Raw genomic sequence first — 17,698 nt, 5'->3', positions numbered from 1 at the left:
GATATATTCATATATCGTCCCAATATCATTACAAAGAAGAGTATTAATTTTATACGCATCCAAATACCAAGGCATTAATAACGCCCCGTCTTCTCGACCATCAGCCCAACGCTCTCTTTTTTGTATACACCGCTGAATTATTCGCGAACCGCAACGTCTGGGGGTATCAGGGCTGTTTGATTGCCCGTGAGCGAGAAAAGAAAAAGTAGCAAAATAAAAGTGTCAATGTCAACTCCAAATATGCAACAAACGTAAAAAAAACCGATGCGTCTGTATGCATGTATGCTTGTTCGTACATAGACCTTTTCAAGGTCTCAATGTTACATCTCCTTCATCGTCACTGCTGACGTCCATATCACCTTCACTGAGTTCACCTCGCGCAGCTCTTTGCGCCAAGTCCCTCTCGTGATAAATTTCTTGCTTCCTCGAATCAGCTTGTCTAAGACAGTCGACGTATGTCGTGAACTTGACGATTTCGCGTAGTAGGTACGCACTCTTGCGCTCCCAGTTGGCCATGGCCTTCACAGCGTTGCTACCTCTAGGGGTAAAAGCCAGAAGCATAGGGCTGCGGAGTCGGTTGTGTGTCTGTAGTTCTGCCTCGATCCCTTTGACATAGGTGTCCAGAGTCTGGAGCTGCTCTGCCTCAGGCTGATTGCTGGGCCGCATGCTCTGGGTGGGTGGTGCCCATTCGGCAATGTGAATCCGATCGCCAGGTAGCTTACCACGTCCACTATTGTTGGTGAAAGCACCCGCAACGTGATCAAAGCTTGATCCTCGGAAACTACCACTGTTAACACTTGACCTCCGGCCATGTGTTGCGCTGCTTCCGGGTCGCGATGTCTTGCCGGTCGTGGTCTCGTTGATGGCTGATACCAAAGCGTTGTTGACAATTGCCTCACTCCACCCATACTCGATGTTACTTATACCACCAGTCAATGGATGGGTACTCAAACGAGCGCTCCAGTAGTTGGCTGTAGTAACAAATTCCTTGCAAATCTCGGGTGTGCCGACTTGGAATAGGTGGACAGCGCCGTTAGGAAGGCTCAGCGCCCATACATGTGGGCGGGCCCGAGAGTAACCTGGCGGTGGAAGCGCAGATGCAAGAGTCTGTCGTAGGTTATAGCAGCCCAGATTCGTTGCATTATCTTGCCAGTTGCCACCACCGACAATAGCAGGGGCACCGCCAGCGTTTCTGCCGCGGTTTCTCGAACGGACAGATTTGTTAGGTTGGAATGAGAACAGGTTCAGCTGTCCCTTTTGAATGACAGCAAAGACTTCGGACCAATTTCTGGCCTTGGCCTTCTTATCCACGCCATCCAGGTGGTGCTTGTGAGTGACCATTCCCTCCTTGACCCATGGGGGGCCAGCAAGTTCAAGAGACTCGTCTTCAAGGAGTTGAGTTGCCGGGATCTCGGAGCTCATGATGGATGGGGCACCGTCCCCGTACATTTCTTCATCTCGAATGATGGCTTGACTCAGTGCATTTGCAAAACCGATCGATTGCTGATAGTCCCCTCGAGGGAGGTGAGAGCCAAAGGAGTCTTGTGAAACAGATGTTTGAGTCCTCCCAAGAGAGTGGCGGCTCCATGTGGCGGAGGACGGTGTAGGACTCCACAGTGAATTGCCGTCGTCGAAGCTTGTACGGCTCGAAGAAAAGCCGTTGCGGCTCATGCCAGCGCGTGATCGACTCTTGGATGTCCACCTTGCTGTATTGGCTCGACCGTTCTCATTGATTCGGCCGCGAACAGATAGCTGGCTCTCCGAGGGAGCCTTACTAAGGACACTAGGAGTTCTTTTTAGCATGCCCATTACAGAGAGTCCTCCACTGTGGGAAGGCTGTAGGCTGGCGTTCTTCTCAGATTCAGCGCCAAACAAGGGCAGCCTTTCATCTCTGATAGAGGTATAGATTCCCTTGAGGACAGTCTCTATCTGTTCCTCCCAGGCCTTTCTCGTGCCATTAAAACGGGACTTGACCAAGGGGCCGCAGTCTTCAATACCCTCACCAGGCAGAGTACCCGAGTCAGCACGAGCCGGGGGTCTGAAGGAGTTTCTGAAAGAACGTCGGTCCTGCTCAGAAGGCGGGTCCTGGCTCTGACCAGCCGCAAGGCCATTCTTGTCTGGAAGAATGCTTGGGCGGTGGAAAGCATCAGGGGCGGATTCATCGACAGCCTGCAAGATGGTTGTCATGGTATTCTTGATAAACTGACTGCGGGTCATTTTCGACTCAATATCAGCCAGGTGCAGGTCAGTATTGAGCAGCATAATTGAGTAGCAAATGGTATGAATCACATCTATCATAGTTAGTTTAGAAAATTATCGGACAGCTCATGTGCTTACCAGTTGCCTTGAACCCATGGTTAGGATTGCAGTCACACCATCTTTTGGAAAAGGCCACCAGGATACGATCAACTTGCTGAGTCTCGGCCCGGAAAACCAATCGTCCGCAAACTTGTCTCAGGGCTTGAACAATGCTCTGGTTAGTAAAGTCGTACAACTCCATGTAAGCTTGAAGTGTACGTTGTCTGATCGGGCCCTCTTCACCCATCCACGATGCAGCCTTCTCCTTCTGGATGAAGTCCTCATTACCATCGTAAATCTTTTGTGCCTTCTGACGATCGTCTTCGGTCGGGTCCCCGATGACAAACTCAGGCTCATCGATGCCCTTGTTTTTAATCGAGTCGAAAGTGCCAAGTACTTTAGGACTAGGGTCTGCTGAGCTTTCGATCCTCACACTAGGAGGAGCACTGAGAGCAGACTTATAATCTGTACCAGTTGAAGCTGATCCTGGACTAGAGGCTCGAGCTCCTTCGATCGGCAGTGCCAGGTTGGAGCGGTCTGGCTCATCCTCGGAATCGGACTGCTGTGGGCGATGGGAAGGCTTCCTGGACCCAATTTGGTCTTTGCCTGGTCGAGGAATGTCTCTTGCTGGAGTGTTATCGGGCTGCTTGGACTGAGTTTGGGATACGCTAGCAGGCTTTCGGTTCGAAAATCCGCGTTCATCCTCATTATCGCTAGTCCCATCAAGGTTAAGGAATGAGTTATTTCGCGACTCAATCGCTTTGGTAGGCCTTTCAGGTGGAGGGCGCGAGGGTGTACCGCTGTTATTTCGCTTGTTGAGCTGCTCATCAGACTCTGAGCGGACTGTTCTGATCCTAGCATTGGGGCTTGGCGAATAGTCAGGCGAGAACTCTCGCTGATATCCTTCTCTCTCTGCAGCCCTGTCGTCTCGTTCCGGTGTCATGTTGGAAATATCGGCCAGTGGAGACGGTCCTTGGGAAGTAGAAGTTCCCGGAGCACTCTGACCAGACCTGAGATACGGGTTCATAACCTTGCGCAAACTGCTGACGGGACTTGGCTGTGGTGGATAGTTGCCATCTCTATCCTGAGGAGCCAGGTTAGGCGCAGCTGTAGGGACGGGAGCTGCAGGCATTGGGGGCAGAGGAGGAGTATCTTCAGTAACGGACTTCTTCCGCCGACGGAAGAACGAGGACGGTTTCTTTTGTAGTACGGGGTGATGAGAATGTGATGAAGATGTGTCGCGAGATGGCGGTGCCGATGCAGTACCAGCCATCTTGTCGGCAGAGGGATTCGATTGTGGTGCGGGAGGGTTTGCCGTTTCGTTGTTCTGTGAGTTGTTGCGGGACGATCCGAACACCCTCCTGAAAAAGCCTGGACGTTCCTTGACGGGTGCAGGTGCATGTGTTGCAGGCGTTGGACCGCTGTGCACGGTCGGGTCCTTTGATTTACCATAGCCAACATTGGGTGCAGGAGCCGAATCAAGGTCCAGAGCTGGCACAGCAGGTGTAGGCTCCCGAGAAGTGGCAGGCTTGCGTCCCGACACGCTCTTCAGAGAGCGACTGCTGCGTTTATGATCGAGTGTCGGGGGCTCCAGAGGTGGAGGTGGCATTGGTGGTGGGATAGACGAGGGCATTGCCGACATCGCAGGGATCGACGGCTCCCGTCGTGGGCCACCCGGGACGGTAGGGGTCGGGGCTGCATCGTATTCGTCGTCGATGTAACTATTCGGGAACTCGACTCGAAAGGGAGACGGTTCAACAACTGGAGCCTGTGCTGCTTGCTGTTGAGGTCCATAGTCAAAACTGGCAGATCTTCCAAACCCGCGTCCATATCGTTGACTTCCAAGCACCTGAGCATAACCAGCGTCAACACTAGCTGTACTACTGCTCTTGCTGCCCGGCTTGCCCCCTCTCGAATGCATGGCTCTCGATGAGCCTGCTCTGTGACCTTCGCGAACGCTGTTGAGGCGCGGGAAACTTGATTGGAAATTAGAGCTACTATTGCTCCGTCGGCCGCGGCTCGATATACGACTGGAATCGTCCCCTCCTTCAAGATCCGAGCTATAAGAATATTGGTGTCCGTTGGATCGGGGGGGACCTGCGACAGAATTGGAGGCTACCCAGCTTCTAGTCTGCTCGGCGGCGCCAAACTGGGGCGAGGTCTCGTCGAAGGTGTGCGTACGGGATGCAGGTGTTGATGATGGGCCGTACTTGTCGCTCAACTGTGCCATGGAGAATTGGTCGAGAGACATGAGCATATTAGCCACGAGGGAGTCTCGGGTGACGTTGCGAGGAGATAAGGATAGATCGTGGGAGTCTCGCTGTGTGGATGATGGAGGGAGACGGTCGGCCATATCGTCCTCGACGGGAGTGGGATTCTCTAGAAAGGACTCATGCGCGTGAGTATTGGAGGCGGGTAACCTGGTAGGCGCCCGATTGTTGCTGCTATTGTTGTTGTTGTCGGAATTCGTATTGGCTAGAGACCTTGACTTAGACTTGGACTTAGACTGGGACACGCGGTATTCTGCATCCTGAGGAGGCGGCGTCCGTGGGTGCGGAATGGCGTCCCTTCCCTTCGACAACGGCGAGGCAAGGGATGAATTGTTTGTGTTGATGTTCAGGTCGGTATGAGGCCGACGTCGAGTCTTGCGACGAGCATTGTCGTTGGAAGATGAAGTTGAGTTCGACGGCATCTTGACTCGATGGGGGCCGGGTAGAGAAAAAGGCTTTTTTTTGTCTGGCTGGTCTGTTCAGCTCAGCTCCCTTGGCTCGTACTCTCACCTGCAACCTGCAGAGCTAAATCTCCTCTCACCAAACCAACCCAGACCAATCTGAGTAGAGGTAGGCTAGTTGAGTTAGCAGGAGAAGCCGGCTTCCGCATGGGTCACAGAAAAAAAGCCACGCGCGAACGATTGGGCCAGTTGGCGGTTGGCTTTGACGGACAACGGGAGGCCCAGGAATTGTGACGTGCAAAGTTGGCTGATGCTAAGTATTTCGACTGTCGATGGCGCCGCGAGGAATTTCAATCTAGCAGCACCAGCCAGTCTCATGGTACAAAAGTTGGTAGGTACCGAATGTATGTATATAGGTAGGTAGTATAGGTAATAAATGTACAGTACCTGCGTCTTGACCATCAAAACAATCATCCCAGTTGAGCTTCGACGATAGATCTAGGGTCTTATTCGCTGCAAATTTGTTCTTTTGGGCTGCCAGACCCAGGGGGAGAAGTGCCTGTAAAGAGGGGCGACAAGGGTCTTTGATGCAGGGGGAAGATGGGGTGTTAATTAATAGCAGTTGAACTCATGAACGCCAGGAGGTACCTGGTACGGACTAAAATGAGAGCAATTGAAAGACTGAGGAATGCTCATGAAACGTTCAGAGGAACGGGGATATGCACGTGAACGTATCCGTCCAAGGTTACACAGCGTCCTAGTTAGAACCCAAGACCCAATAGACGAACTTGTTTTGATCTTTAGGCGCCGTTCAAGTGCGCACCCGTTTGTTTGCGTGGTACCAGTGCAGTTGAAGGGAGGATGCCAGGTCAGTGGATATCATCACCACAACCACCTGAAAATGAATCTGCTAAAGCAACCAGCAGGGCACGATGCTGCAGAATGTTCAGTAATATGGATGCATCTGCCGTTCCAGATGAAGAGCATGTACGTACGTATGTAAACTCATCAATCCTTGCTTCACCTAAAAACGCCAACCGGAGAATGTCCCATCATCACTCCATGTATGAATGATGATGTGCGCTAATTCCCGCCGACCTAAACTTGAAAGAACGTAATTCAACAAACCAAACCTTGTTAGGCCTTTAAACAATGTCAACCGTGGAGACGGAATCAAAAGGTTCCAGCCTTGCCGCTCCCGAGTCAGTAAGTAAACTCTAATACTCGACGGATACAAAGTCAAATTGATCAAATAGGTATGGTACAAGATAGTAGAGAGTGCATACTATGTATGAGTCTTTGGGCTTCATCAGTCTTCTATCTTCTCGAACCTTTTTCTGGAGCTGTCAAATAGACTGTCCCAGTGGGCTGGGCGTTGAGGCGAGCCTAGGTAAGGACCCTTACAAGGAAGCCCCTTTTCCTCTCATTACTACCTTAGTAGGTAGGTATTGTACTGTACTTCCCCGAATGCGCGTGAGCATCTTCATCTGCCGCGGCGCCGTTCCTCTTCGGCGGGATTACTCGAGTGGGCACGAAAGGGGGAGAGGAACAGGGATTCTGAGGAACATCGTTCCAGATCAGAATCAGAAGCGATGGAACGCGGCTGACCCCTTGCGAAGCCATGTGGCCAGGCTAAGCTTAGAAGAGAGTCTTTGGTTGCATTCAACTCACAACGTCTGTGTCTGTGCTCACGGGTAGGCTCCTCTCCGAGGTACATACAATGGTGAATTACTATCGTCATTGAGTTGGTCCTGGTGAGATGGTACATAATTAACTCAGAGATGTTTGTAAACAACCTATGAACCTAGCAAAAAGTCACCCTCGGATCTCTTCCGTCAACGACCTTTTCGTGGAAATGAGACATACCGTCATTTGCCAACACGCGCCAAACTATATGCAAGGCTCAAATGGCATTGATTGTCATACAGAAGTTGAAACCAGAGGCCAAAGCGTACATTCATGGTACATAGATTGACCGCCGACTATCACGATCATCTCGAACATTTTCCAGGAACAGACAGCTAACTCCGACAGACTGGATATCAACATTGGTTCTCCCTCGGAGTGGACATGTTTCATCATTGGTTTATTACAGCTACAAGGTACATGAGACATTGGGTGGACAATAAGATGCGCTTGGTACAACATATACACTGTTTTCTAGCAAATTGTAGATGGAATTGATCAATCATTTTTCTGCAATATTGCTCATACGCATAGAGTCTAGTATGTAGTCATTTCTCGTCGTGTCGTTTTACTACCTAGTACTTTAGCAGATAGCAGCTAACGTCGGACTGTTGTGACCTCCGTATGGTTAATCCGATCGATACCTACTGAATCCTTGATCAGACGTAGACATTGGTAAAAAGACATTTTATCTCAATGTGCCGTGATCGTGATAGCTTCATGTTTTCAAACTGAACGGCATGGACATAACATATAAACAACCAAAGTAGTGGACCTAAGGTACCTTATACCCGGTAATTGTACCAGCCAAGGTCAGCACTGCCGACCCCGCACAGCGAGGGGACAGTCAAGCTTAGCCCAGAGTCTCTAGCACATTCAATATTATCAGAATCCCACCTGTGAAAACATCAACCTTGTTTTGAATGATCGCCAGAATATTCCCTTAGTACTGCAAATGCAATCTATCACAGGCCAAACGGCCTCCTGACCATCGACCACTTTCAGAAAAGTGTTGACTACAGAACAAGCCTCTGTATACTGCGGTATCCTTTTCCAACACGTCAAGCCGTGTGAACTTATTAGTATGGCGTCTTTCATGGCAGACAATTCTTCATCGCCCTCCAATAGCTGGCCACTGGATCAGTTCGTCCAGGATCCTGGATACCTCGCATACCAGGAAGAACTTCGGTGCCTCATCTTCAACACAGCTCAGACTGCAGCACCATCCCGCGAAGCTTCACCTACACCCGGAAACTACGGGCCAACTGACGAAGAGCTCGCAGCTCAGGCTCAGACAAAGGCAGCCCTTGCTTCCGGACGACGACTTGAATACCTCAAGAACTATGTCGCCCAAGTAGCTCCCTGGGTACTTACATCATGCGTGTGTTTACTCAGTCACTAACACGCTACAGCTCGATATGTTTGATAGCAACGGAGCATTCAATGTTCAAGTACCAGTCCTTGCTCGCAGTTGTCCAGCTCTTCTCTATGCAGTCCTCGCCCTGTCCGCTCGCCAGATGGAGCGTAAAGAGGCCAGGCAGCATTCATTCGACAGTCTAGAGCTCTACCAGGAAGCTATTCGTCTCCTTAACCCCCTACTTCAAGCCCGAGACCTCACCATAATCCCGATATGCGTCATTCTCTGCTGTCTAGAAATGATGTCTGCAAGTCCACAAGACTGGCGCCGTCACCTCGAAGGGTGCGCTGCCCTCTTCGATTCGTTTGATGTCAACGGTTTCAGTGGCGGCCTCCTTCAAGCCGTCTTTTGGTGCTATGCAAGAATGGGTTTGTGTTATCCCTCTCAAAGTTTCTCAATCAGCCGGTGTCATTATTGACTCTGTTTTAGATCTATGTGGTGCGCTCATTTCTGATGGAACTCAAGGCACACTGGTACCACTGGACAAATGGCTACCTCCCGGCTCAGATCCAAACTCCGCCGCTGACATCTTTCAAGACCACCGCTCGCCAGATATGCACGCCAACTACTCAGTGTATCTCTGCTCTAAAGTCTGTGAGCTCGTTGCTGACCGCACTCACTATGTCGAGCTTGGGGAGAACAATGGTTGCGATTCTGCAACCTTTGAAAGACGGTGGCTACGACTCTGGCACGATCTTCAATCTTGGTTGGAGGACCGGCCGGCAGAAGTGGTTCCTGTCCAATTCATTGAAAGCCGACCATTTCCTCAGATCCTCTTTGTTCACTGGGCGGGGATCTCATCTAATCAGCTTTATCACACAGCCTGCACGTTGTTGCTAGGATCGAAACCTCGGGAGGTCAAGCTCGACGTGGGACCGACAGGATCTTCCATCTGGCATGCTAAATGTATATGTGGCATTTCCTTGACCAACCCCCATCAAGGTTGCCTCAATAATGCCATCCAGCCACTTTGGATTGCAGGGAGACTTCTCAGTCACAAGTCAGAACATTTGCTTCTTTCCAAGTTGATCCTGAGCATAGAGGCGATGACGGGGTGGGCAACTAATTGGCGCATAGCCGACCTCGAACATGCATGGGGTTACAAGGTTAGATGAGATTTTACCGTCTCCTCTCTTCACTACTGTAGAAATAAATCACGGAAAACGGTTCAAGGTGATACCATCACCAGTGAACGAAAGGGGCATCGAGTAAGTAATAAGTAATGAGTCTCATTTATTTAAAATCCAGATCATTGATTTCATCCTATAGCTTCATTACATCACCCGGTCCCTAGCTTAAGCAAAGATACGGAGAGGAAAGTTAGGAAGATAGAAGCCAGGATCATTGAACCTTAGCCCGCGGTCCAGAGCAGATATGCTCTCAATCTCTTCTCGAGAAAGGCCGAAACTCACAACATCCAGATTCTGCGCCAGGCGACTGGGGTTGTTTGACTTGGGAATGACAGCAATGTTGCGCTGCGTCGCCCACCGTAGCAGAACCTGAGCAGGAGTCTTACCATATTTTCCAGCAATGCCCTTGATGAGACTGGACTCAAGAAGAGGCTCGGCACCATGGGCTCTCTTAGAGAAGATACCGGGGAGCTCTTTAAAGCTCTGGGGTCCAAATGATGAGTATGCTGTGACAGCGATGTTGTTCTCTTGAGCCATGGCAATGAGGTCTGGCTGGACAAGGTAGGGATGGTGTTCGATCTGCAGAGAGGATATAGGGTGACGCGCGTAACGTTGGACATCATAGAGGGACTGGGCCTGGAAGTTCGACACGCCGATGGACTTGGCGATCCCTTGGTCGACAACTTCCTCGAGCGCCTCCCATGTTTCACGAATGGGAACGTTAGCCGGCTTGACAGTACCCTGATCATCCATCCACCAGGCCTAGACAAATATTAACGAACATGCACAAGAAGAATTCAGATTCAGCGTACAGGATAGCGTCGTTTCTCAGGCTCAATATACTCGAGGGCGACCGGGAAGTGGATGAGATACAAATCGATATATCCAAGACCCCACGCCTCATTCTGGGATTGGGCAAAGGCAAGGGCATGTTCTTTCGCATGGTAGTTATTCCAAAGCTTCGTGGTGACAAAGATGTCCTCACGCTTCACAAGTCCTTCCTTGATAGCGCGCTGGATACCTTGGCCTGCTTCCTTTTCGTTCTGGTAATCGTATGCTCCGTCGAAGAGTCTGTATCCAGACTTGATGGCCTATACTGTTGTCAACACAGTTGATGGTGAACAAACACGAGTTCTCACGTTGTAGACGGTCTCAGCTGCTTGGTCGGCGGGAACCTTCCAGAGGCCAAAGCCAACCAAGGGCATTTCATGGCCAGATGCGAGTTTGACGGTAGAGGGAGCCATTATGTTGGATGTGAGTAGTCCAACCACGATTAAAGATGTGACAGTTAAATTAGGAAATAGAAAAAAATGAGGGAGTGAGACCTGTAGAGAGCGTCTTGGGCTGCTCTCTTATCCATTTTGGCCTCCAGTCTCCGCTTGACGAATAACTCGAGACATCTGTCATGATAATATCAAACTTACTACCTAGTTCAGTACTATCGCAAGTCATAAACAGTAGCATAATCCCTGCCACTTCCCGACGCTTAGTTATTCCTCATTTGGTAATATTTCTGAAGCTAACGAGTCAAGGTCGGCTCCGAAAACCCCATGTCATACCCCATCTCCCCAGGTCCCACCCCACGTAAAGGCTTCAACTTTCCCACTTTGGAGTTGCAGTCTTTTTCATGTAAACACTGTAAATGCCATGGGAGACGTTGAGACTGAGGCAAAGACCCGCATGAAGAGAACGAGGACAGGGTGTTTCAAGTGCAGGGTACGAAGACGGAAGTGTAAGTCAACGATCTGTGTAAATGTCATAATGGACACTTACTAATTCTACCTTAGGCGATGAAGGGAAACCTTCGTGTCAACGTTGCGTTGATGGAGGGTTCGAGTGTCAATATGGAACCAAGCTGTCGTTTCTTCAAAAGAATGCGAAGACGTCTTCGGGTCCCCGTAACGCAAAACAATCGTATGCTAAGCTGAGGGTATGTTGATCAAGGACTTCAATTGATCCATGTCCACTCACATAAGAATTAGTTTGTTGTGCCAGAAACAGCAACGAAGTCTGGTATACATGCACATCATAACGAATCCACCTTGAGCGAGGCTGAGAAGACAGAGTGTTCATCTATAGAGGTAGACACAACTGTTGCTACGCACAAGATTCAACAAACAAACCCACCTGACCCGCCTGCTCTGCTTCCGTCGCCAGCGATAATCAGTCCCAGCATCGAAACTTATGTCACATCTCCTCAAGCCCCTCCTCATAGTCTACAAGACTCTGTAGACTTCAATCTCGTCATTTCACCCTCCAATGCAGCGTATGAAACTGCCCTCGACGGACTCCTCGCTCTTGGTAACGATCACTATGTATCCCCTTCAGCACCTACAGTGTCTCAAACCGGCACCAATGGGGGACTGTTTGGACAACTTCCACAGAATGTGCAACTCGAAGTGAGAGATCAGCCTCGTGAAGATGTTTTCCCCAATTGTCTTCATATGGCACAGGATCGTGCTGTTGAGCTACTACGACATTACAGATACAATATTGCGCCTTGGGTGAAGTTGTCCCCTCTTGTCTCTAGGAGCAATCTAACATATCTCACAGCTTGATATCAGCGATCCTGACCAGACATTTGGGTTGTTTGTCCCACGCGTTGCTATGGACTCTATTTCTGTTCTCGACTCTGTCCTCTCCCTTACTTTGGAAACTCTTGGAGATGGTACCCAACTCGATCTAAATGAGCAACCCTTGTTACCTGATACAAGCACTTCCAGCATCGAAATTCTTTGCCGCGTCCTGGTCTTCACCTTTACCACCGTCCGTCGACAGTTCGCCACACAGCCAACCTCCTGGTTAAGCCCATCAAAGAGTACAGGCTATGAGACAATCAACTCGACTCCTTTCCAATTACATCACCCCGCCGCCGCGCTAGCTGTGTCTTGGATGATCCTACGCCTGGGTTCGTTCATCTCATAAATTTGAAGGCAACTGCTCACTAGTTCAGGTGTTTCTGTCGGTCTCATGAACGGCTCTTCAGTCCCTATACCCTCCATCGTCTCTCGCGAAGTTTCTTCACCTATGGGCATTCTGAGTAGAGAACCACACAGATGCGGGCGAGAGCCTGTTCTTTTGTGTGGCGAGGTCCTCAATTATTGCTTCGGGGGTGATATTCAGACTGATCCTGACACGATCCGCCTTCCAGCCGCCCACAAATGGAAAGGACTTTCTGAAGCTCTTCATAAGTGGTACTCAACCCGCCCCCCGGACTTCAAACCCATGCTCGAGACTGAAGACGGCGAACAACTCTTCCCTCTGGTGCTCTTTACCAATGGGGCAGCAGTCTTGGCGAACCAGCTGTACCATACATCGATGCTGTTGCTTCTACTGAATCGGCCACGTACCCTCCCGAAGGAGCATGGCCGAAACATCTATCTATCACCGCTATGGCATGCTCAGCGAATCTGTGGTATCAGCCTGAATAATGACACGCGGACCAACTGGGACTTTAGCTTGCTGGCGTCTTTTTATTTTGCTGCTAAGCGGATGACCTATGAACCCCAGCAGCATGCTATTCTGCGTGGAATTGATCGCATTGGTTCGTTGACAGGATGGAACGTGAACTCATTATCAGCTCAACTCATGCATGAGTGGCAGCCAGATTGAGAACGCCGAGTGTTTGAGTAGGCTTCGCCTTTATGCACTTGTGCTTTTAGGCTTGAGGAACGGTATATCTAGTGGTCATGATTTCAGCAGTCAGTTCTACATGTCGTTAGAGAATAGTGTATTGTTGGATTTTTGTGTACATGATTTCAATAACTACCTAGGTAGGTACCCAGGTGGCATATACTTAACAGCCACGAAGCCTATGGTTTGGCTCGCCTTGGGCGCTTCAGAAAATGCATAAATGGGGCATTATAAAAATCGATCTATGTACCATGGCGAATAGAGGTTTGAATGGTTGTTGACGACGTCCAGAACAGGCAATTTTAAGCCCTCCACTAGGTAACCTTTGGGTGGAGAAGTGGGGAGATGATAACCTCGAAGCCTGTAATGTCCTGTAGAGCAGAGTACCATCTGCTACACGGGCAATGTTGTATGCGAGTAAAACGGGGTGGAATGAGACAACGATGGCCTTTCTTTTCTCACCTGATACCTTTGTCACTACTTCTTCGTTTCACAGTCCTCCCTGAATCTTTCTTCTCCTTAAACTATTCTTCTCGCTTCGTCCCATCACCATGTGTTCGCTGGCAGCCTCACAACCCCTCACCCATGATGTAGCACCGATTGTTGATGAGCTCAAGGTCAAGCTCAACGGCTATTCTAGCGATACGAAAACTCTCAAGGCTCCCCTACCGAACCCATCCTTGCAGGTCACGGCAGATCACAACTTGAAAAGAGTCGACGCGCCTGTGTATGCACCCAAGTCCGGCGAGGTTCTTGTTCACATCAAGGCCACCGGTATTTGCGGGTGAGATATGGAGTTGCCAGTAGCAAAAGATTGGTCGCTGATTATGTGGACAGTTCTGATGTTCATTTTTGGAAAACAGGATGTATAGGTTCCCTTGTATTTGAGGGTGATTGCATCATTGGACATGAGGCCGCTGGTGTTGTGATTCGTGTTGGTGAGGATGTTGCAGATCTCCAACCGGGTAAGCAAAAAATGAAGAGAATGGAGTATTGCTACTTATACGAATGTCTAGGCGACCGTGTGGCTGTTGAGCCTGGTGTTCCTTGCGGTCATTGCTTTCTGTGTAAAGACGGCCGATACAATCTCTGTGAAGATGTGCAGTTCTCCGGGGTCTACCCTTATGCAGGAACTCTGCAGCGATACAAGGTTCATCCTGCCAAATGGCTTCATAAGTATGACAAAGTGGAATTCCAAAGGGTGGAAGCATTGAGGAACTAATGGCTTTCAGACTTCCCGATAGTGTCTCCTTCGCCGAGGGCGCCCTTCTCGAGCCCCTGAGTGTCGTCCTCCACGGCATAAACTCCGCCCCGATCACACTCGGAACGCCTGCTGTGATCTGTGGTGCTGGCCCTATTGGTCTTCTTGCCCTCGCCGCCGCGCGAGCTTCTGGGGCCCATCCCCTGGTCATCACCGATGTTGAACCCAAACGACTGGCTTTTGCAAAGGAGTTCGTTCCCACCGCTATTGCGTATCAGGTTGACATTAGCAAGAGCAACGAGCAGAATGGGAAGGCTGTGAGGAAGCTCTTTGGTGAAACAGAGTATGTTCAGCCTAGGGTTGTGTTTGAATGTACCGGTATCGAAAGCAGTGTATGCTCCGCTGCGTATATGGTACGTCGTGGAGGTGTTCTCATGGTTGTCGGTGTTGGCAGGTCGATTATGAACAATCTGCCTTTTATGCATTTGTCTCTTGCCGAGGTATGTAATCAAGACTGTTGGTGGCGAGATGTGACACTGATGATAGTTTACAGATTCAACTTCGATTCATCAACAGATACAAGGACACCTGGCCAGCGGGTATTGCGTGTATTGAGGGGGGCTTGATAGATGCGAAGAAGTTGGTATCGCATGTTTTCCCTCTGGAACAGGCTCTGGAGGGTTTGTCTTTATCGGCAGACCCTAAGAATGGGTGCATCAAGGTGCAAATTGTGGATGAGACTGAGACAACGTATTTTTGAGAGAATCAGCAATGGGCTTTGGTCCAACAAGGCATTGTCATTGCTGTCTGCCTATAGTTCATTTAGTGATTCAACTGCACCTCAAATAAGCCTACTACATCGTCTTGATGCATTAGTATCCCTTCTGTAAATACTAATATCCTCAAAGTGCAAGTTCAAAACTTATGATCCTGCGACTTGGCTTCAGTAAGTACTAGAAGTTCAGATAGGCAAGGTACTAAGTTATGGTGCAGCTACCCTACAAACTTGCAGTAGACAGTAAGGTAGGTCCCGTTAATGAACCCCCGGCCACGATACTGGGATCGTATTAGTAGAGTAACTACCTTACCTCTCTACCTAGGCACCCGACTGAAACAATCCCATTGACCGCCACATCTTCAACGGCCTTGTCTTGTACAATAACAGTAGACGTCTAGAATTTAAATTTCAATCTTCTCTTCTACACTTGGTAGAATCCATATTCACGACTTGACACTATAACGCTCACAGCCCAAGCCTTGCCGCCTTGGCTCCAGTGAGCATGCCACGCCCTGGCTGCCGAGCCCACTAAGCCTCAGCGATCCCAGCGCCAAGTTGGTGTGATGACGTCGCATCCAATTCTTCATCGTCAACCGGGGGCATCTGACATGGTAATTCGGCCTCTTACTCGTCGTTGCCTGGGCCAAATCTGGGGATGAGGGTGTCGACATGGAACAAGGCTGAGCGTTTTAGTTGCCAGTCCGCCTCCATACACATCCTTGTGTAAATATATAGACCACTACCTAGGTAGCTAGGGTTCTTTTGCTTCCTAGACCGTCAGCAGTCTTGTTGCATGTGAAGCACCTGCTCGTCCTTCTTTACTTTTCGTCACGCGACAGTAGCTCACAACGTCAGTTGTCTTGCTTCCATACCTAAGGTACTTAAGTACTCGGGCTCATATCTAAGAGCCTGCCTGCCTACTAAAATACCGAGGTACAGAAGGTAGCTACCTACCTATCTACCTACTTAGGTGAACAAAGGACAGGCCAACACCTCGAGTCTCCCAACGTCAACGTGCCTACTACTTCCAACAACTACCCCCTATTTCGATTCTCAATGAATACCTACTAAAACCTCACATACATCCATCCATAGCATCACCACTATGGGTGCAACTCAGTACTATCGCTCCCAGATCGGCGAAGAGTCCGTCATCGACTACTCTCATACCGACTTTCCCTTCAAGCTTCTCGCCAAGGACGTATACTATTTCTTTGTCTATGTATGGGCACTTCCATGGGTCATCTGGCCCGTCTATCCCTTCAAATGCAAGGTTTTTGATGAGCTCTATCCATCCCCTCAGAACGTGTTCTGCGTTGTCGTCCACCTGGTTCTCTTCTTCCTGCAGCTGGGGTTCATCATAGCCCTGCCATTCTCTATTGTGTTTCCAGTCTGGATGGCCGCAACAGGTATCGCTGGTTTCATGTTTACCAACTGGCTCATCTGTAAGCTTCTCAATGGTAGCAAGGAAACTTATACCTCGGATGAAAAGTACGCCAAGGCTCGGCCTGAGCACGCCCACGAACAATGGGTTTTCTTGAACGGCGTTGCTGTTGGGTATGGCGTTCTTGAGCTAAAACATGGTATTGCCCACTGACAAGATCCATAGAGAACATTGGATGCAGTCAAACTTGAACCGACTTGCACTGACTTTTGGCCGGCCTATTCTTGGCATACATAACCAGACTCGCGGAATAATATTTGATGTCGTTGAATGTCTGATACAGCGCAATTTTGGCTACGCAACTGGGGATGTCAGAATTTGTTTCAGACTACTCAAAGACATCCTCTATGATGAAAGCAAGTCCAAAGTCATCTTCGTGCTACACTCCCAAGGAGGAATCGAGGGGGGCCTGGTTCTCGATTGGTTGCTCCAGGAGCTGCCACAAGATCTAATGTCTAAACTCGAGGTCTATACCTTTGGGAACGCTGCCAATCACTTCAACAATCCCCATCGCCATCGGTCTTCGCAGATGCTGGCTCGTCTCAAGCCCCTATCTGCGATGAGCACTGTTCTTACCGAGTCCTCTTTCGACTCTCCTTCTAGCAGCCCACTCGAAGCTAAGGATGACCTGGCCCTAAAGGCTCGTAATCCGGTTAGGAAGGAATCCTCTGGTGTGTCGACTCGATCTATTTCCGCTGCCAAAGACAGGTGTATCTTGCACGTGGAGCACTATGCCAATAGTACAGATTTTGTTGCCATATGGGGCATACTGCATTTTGCAACAAACAGGATGGAATCGCGAGAACTCCCACGGTTTCAGGGGCGATTGTTCTCTCGAGCAGACGGCCGCCACGGTGGCCACCAGATGAATCAGCATTACCTAAACGCCATGTTCCCTTTGAAGAAGGATGCTGAGACTGGAGGGTATGTGGGCGCTGATGAAGACAATGAGTTCATGAATGAGGCCATCAAGGTCGGCGAAGAAGGCAGCGCCTCTGCCAACGCGAGAGAAGCCTTCGAAATATCATGGGCTGGAACGCAGGGATTTGGATCTGGCGATGCTTCAACGCCAATTGAGGTTCATGGGATCTCAAACACAATCAAGGAGACTAGTGATGATCACGGAATCCGTGTCAAGGATGTGAGCCGTTTGTGGAGTTACAGAAATGGTCGGAGTCCTGTAGAATTACCCCCAATGCTTGTCTCCGAGAACGGTGTGCCTAGAACAGCAACTCTATGAGCATGGGAGGACAAAACATAACAGATAAAGGAGATAAAGAAGAGTCGAAGCATTGAGAAGTGCCGCAGCCAGTATACTTGTATGAACAACATACCCAAAGGTCAGTCATGATGATATTGTTATTAGTTAAAAACACATCCTCGTAACGCTGTCTTTCAAATCTGCTTCTTATTTTTGATACATCATATAGTACATATTTG

General features: G+C 49.6%; 6 protein-coding genes across 6 annotated transcripts; 4 read left to right on the top strand and 2 right to left on the bottom strand.

The window, feature by feature from the left end:
• Positions 1-306: 306 nt before the first annotated feature.
• Positions 307-4,990, bottom strand: FMAN_04422 (uncharacterized protein; the record flags this gene model as incomplete). The annotated part of the gene is made up of 2 exons (XM_041828871.1): positions 307-2,291; positions 2,338-4,990. 2 exons carry the CDS (start codon positions 4,988-4,990, stop codon positions 307-309), a joined length of 4,638 nt encoding a protein of 1,545 aa, XP_041679691.1.
• Positions 4,991-7,739: 2,749 nt separating this feature from the next.
• Positions 7,740-9,187, top strand: FMAN_04423 (uncharacterized protein; the record flags this gene model as incomplete). Its single annotated transcript, XM_041828870.1, has 3 exons — positions 7,740-8,021; positions 8,068-8,440; positions 8,502-9,187. 3 exons carry the CDS (start codon positions 7,740-7,742, stop codon positions 9,185-9,187), a joined length of 1,341 nt encoding a protein of 446 aa, XP_041679690.1.
• Positions 9,188-9,367: 180 nt separating this feature from the next.
• FMAN_04424 (putative D-xylose reductase) lies at positions 9,368-10,446 on the bottom strand (the record flags this gene model as incomplete). Its single annotated transcript, XM_041828869.1, has 3 exons — positions 9,368-9,964; positions 10,015-10,293; positions 10,342-10,446. The coding sequence occupies 3 exons, from the start codon at positions 10,444-10,446 to the stop codon at positions 9,368-9,370; spliced, it is 981 nt and encodes a 326-aa protein (XP_041679689.1).
• A 403-nt stretch (positions 10,447-10,849) lies between these two features.
• On the top strand, positions 10,850-12,814 carry FMAN_04425 (uncharacterized protein; the record flags this gene model as incomplete). Its single annotated transcript, XM_041828868.1, has 5 exons — positions 10,850-10,934; positions 10,990-11,132; positions 11,185-11,706; positions 11,756-12,110; positions 12,156-12,814. The coding sequence occupies 5 exons, from the start codon at positions 10,850-10,852 to the stop codon at positions 12,812-12,814; spliced, it is 1,764 nt and encodes a 587-aa protein (XP_041679688.1).
• Positions 12,815-13,386: 572 nt separating this feature from the next.
• On the top strand, positions 13,387-14,796 carry FMAN_04426 (putative L-arabinitol 4-dehydrogenase; the record flags this gene model as incomplete). Its single annotated transcript, XM_041828867.1, has 5 exons — positions 13,387-13,619; positions 13,673-13,800; positions 13,852-14,011; positions 14,068-14,536; positions 14,590-14,796. 5 exons carry the CDS (start codon positions 13,387-13,389, stop codon positions 14,794-14,796), a joined length of 1,197 nt encoding a protein of 398 aa, XP_041679687.1.
• A 1,123-nt stretch (positions 14,797-15,919) lies between these two features.
• Positions 15,920-17,498, top strand: FMAN_04427 (uncharacterized protein; the record flags this gene model as incomplete). Its single annotated transcript, XM_041828866.1, has 2 exons — positions 15,920-16,371; positions 16,424-17,498. 2 exons carry the CDS (start codon positions 15,920-15,922, stop codon positions 17,496-17,498), a joined length of 1,527 nt encoding a protein of 508 aa, XP_041679686.1.
• Positions 17,499-17,698: the final 200 nt, after the last annotated feature.

The sequence above is a fragment of the Fusarium mangiferae genome, assembly GCF_900044065.1.
Source record: "Fusarium mangiferae strain MRC7560 genome assembly, contig: FMAN_scaffold003, whole genome shotgun sequence".
Lineage (NCBI taxonomy): Eukaryota > Fungi > Ascomycota > Sordariomycetes > Hypocreales > Nectriaceae > Fusarium > Fusarium mangiferae.
This window is presented reverse-complemented; position numbering and strand designations above follow the sequence as displayed.